The sequence below is a fragment of the Pterocles gutturalis genome, unplaced genomic scaffold (genome assembly GCF_000699245.1).
Source record: "Pterocles gutturalis isolate BGI_N339 unplaced genomic scaffold, ASM69924v1 scaffold30926, whole genome shotgun sequence".
Taxonomy (NCBI): Eukaryota; Metazoa; Chordata; class Aves; order Pterocliformes; family Pteroclidae; genus Pterocles; species Pterocles gutturalis.
Genome location: NW_010098834.1, coordinates 4,136 through 6,000, shown reverse-complemented (window position 1 = coordinate 6,000; position 1,865 = coordinate 4,136). Strand labels below are relative to the sequence as shown.

At 41.2% G+C, this 1,865-nt stretch overlaps 1 protein-coding gene across 1 annotated transcript; it reads right to left on the bottom strand.

Annotated features, from left to right (window-relative positions):
- Positions 1 to 590: 590 nt before the first annotated feature.
- LOC104462468 (olfactory receptor 10A4-like) lies at positions 591 to 1,504 on the bottom strand (the record flags this gene model as incomplete). The annotated part of the gene is made up of 1 exon (XM_010074418.1): positions 591 to 1,504. A coding segment is annotated over one exon (914 nt), but the record flags the coding sequence as incomplete, so codon positions are not given.
- Between the last annotated feature and the right edge of the window lie 361 nt (positions 1,505 to 1,865).

Genomic DNA, 1,865 nt, shown 5'->3' with positions numbered 1-1,865 from the left:
TCACCTCCTCCAAGTTCAGGAGTGGTGCATCCCAACAAAGAGGAAGTCAGGCAAAAATGCCAGGAGGGTTGGATGAACAAGGAACTCCTGGACAAACAAAAAGAAGGAAGCCTACAGGGGGTGGAAGCATGGACAGGTAGCCTGGGAGGAATACAGAGAAACTGTCTGAGCAGCCAGGGATTAGGTTAGGAAGGCCAAAGCCCTGACAGAATTAAATCTGGCCAGGGACATCAAGGGCAACAAGAAAAGCTTCAGGGAATATTGTGAGTTTCATCTTACAGGTAAACATATCTCAAAGTACAGAACTATTTTGCTATGGACGAACAGGACATAAAGGGTACAGTAGGATGCAGTTCACTTGATCTGTATGCCAAACCTGCCTTAAAATTGCATGAAACATAATCTGAAAAATACCTCAAAAAAAAAAAAGAAAGAAAAAAAAAGAAAAGGAATTATCTGGAAGATGGACTCAGAGCTGCAAGGCAGCTATGAATTTTTGGGTAAGTGATGGCAAGTCATATTCTCCTTCCAGTAACCCACACAATATCAAAGCTACTGCTAGATTTAATGTAATATCATTCATAAACATGTCACATACTTGTATTTTTTGCTATCAGTCTTTTCAAAGCTTGTTTCACCTCTTTGTTCCTCAAGCTATAAATCAAGGGGTTCGTCATTGGAGACATCAGTGTGCAAGACAGAGAAAGCAGTTTGTTATTGCTGCTTGAATAATGAGCTTTGGGTCTCAAGTATGTCACAATGCCAGATCCATAAAACAGAGTGACCACAACCAGATGAGATGAGCATGTGGAGAATGTTTTTCTCTTGTCTGAAGCTGATGGCATCTTGAAGATGGTGTGGAGTATCTGGACATATGACACAATTATGAGTAAGAAGGGAATCATGATGAAGAGGACAGCTATTATGTAGGTGGTGATTTCGTTCTTGTAGGTGTCCACACAAGCCAACTTCAGGAGAGGTGGCAGATCACAGAAGAAGTGATTGATCCTGTTGGGCCCACAATATGGAAGGGTAAAGATGAAAGTTGTCTGTCCGAAGGCCACCAAGACACCAATAAGCCAAGATACAGCTGAAAGCAAGAAGCACACATTCCAGCTCATCATGGTCATGTAGTGCAGGGGATGGCATATGGCCACATAGCGGTCATAGGCCATGGCAGCCAGCAGACAACATTCTGTGATCCCTAAGAGGGAGAAGGCATACATCTGTATGGCACGGCCCAGAAAGGATATGCTCTTCCTTTGTGTAAGGAACTTCACCAGCATCTTGGGGATTGTGGATGTAGTGTAGCCAATCTCCAGGAAGGACAAGTTCTTGAGGAAAAAATACATGGGAGAGTGAAGGGCAACATCCACTGTAGTGATCACAATGATGAGGATGTTTCCCACCAAGGTACTGAGGTACATGAGCAATACCAGACCAAAGAGAGAGCCTTGGATCTCTGGAATGCTGGAGAAAGGTAGAAATTGGAAATAGGTCACGACTGTGGTTCCAGCTGGTCATGTCCCTTAGGTTTTTTTAACTGCAGAAATCATTATATATCCATTTTCTAGTTAATCTAGAGAAACACAAAATAGTAAATTAAATATATATATTGCTTTGTAATAATACAAGATCCCAGAAGAGGAAGTGATATTTTACTGATGTGTTTCAGTACTTTTAGTGCTAAAGATTGCTTAGAGGAGGGAGGGAAGGTGGTTCCCTTCACATAGCTTTTGATAAGTAAGAAAAGTTTTTCCAAATTAGTGTACTTCACTTCTAGTCAATGGAAAGAAAGTTATGTCTTCTTTATGACAATAAGGTATTTTACTCTTCCTGATTTTTAAGATGATTGTACTCTACTG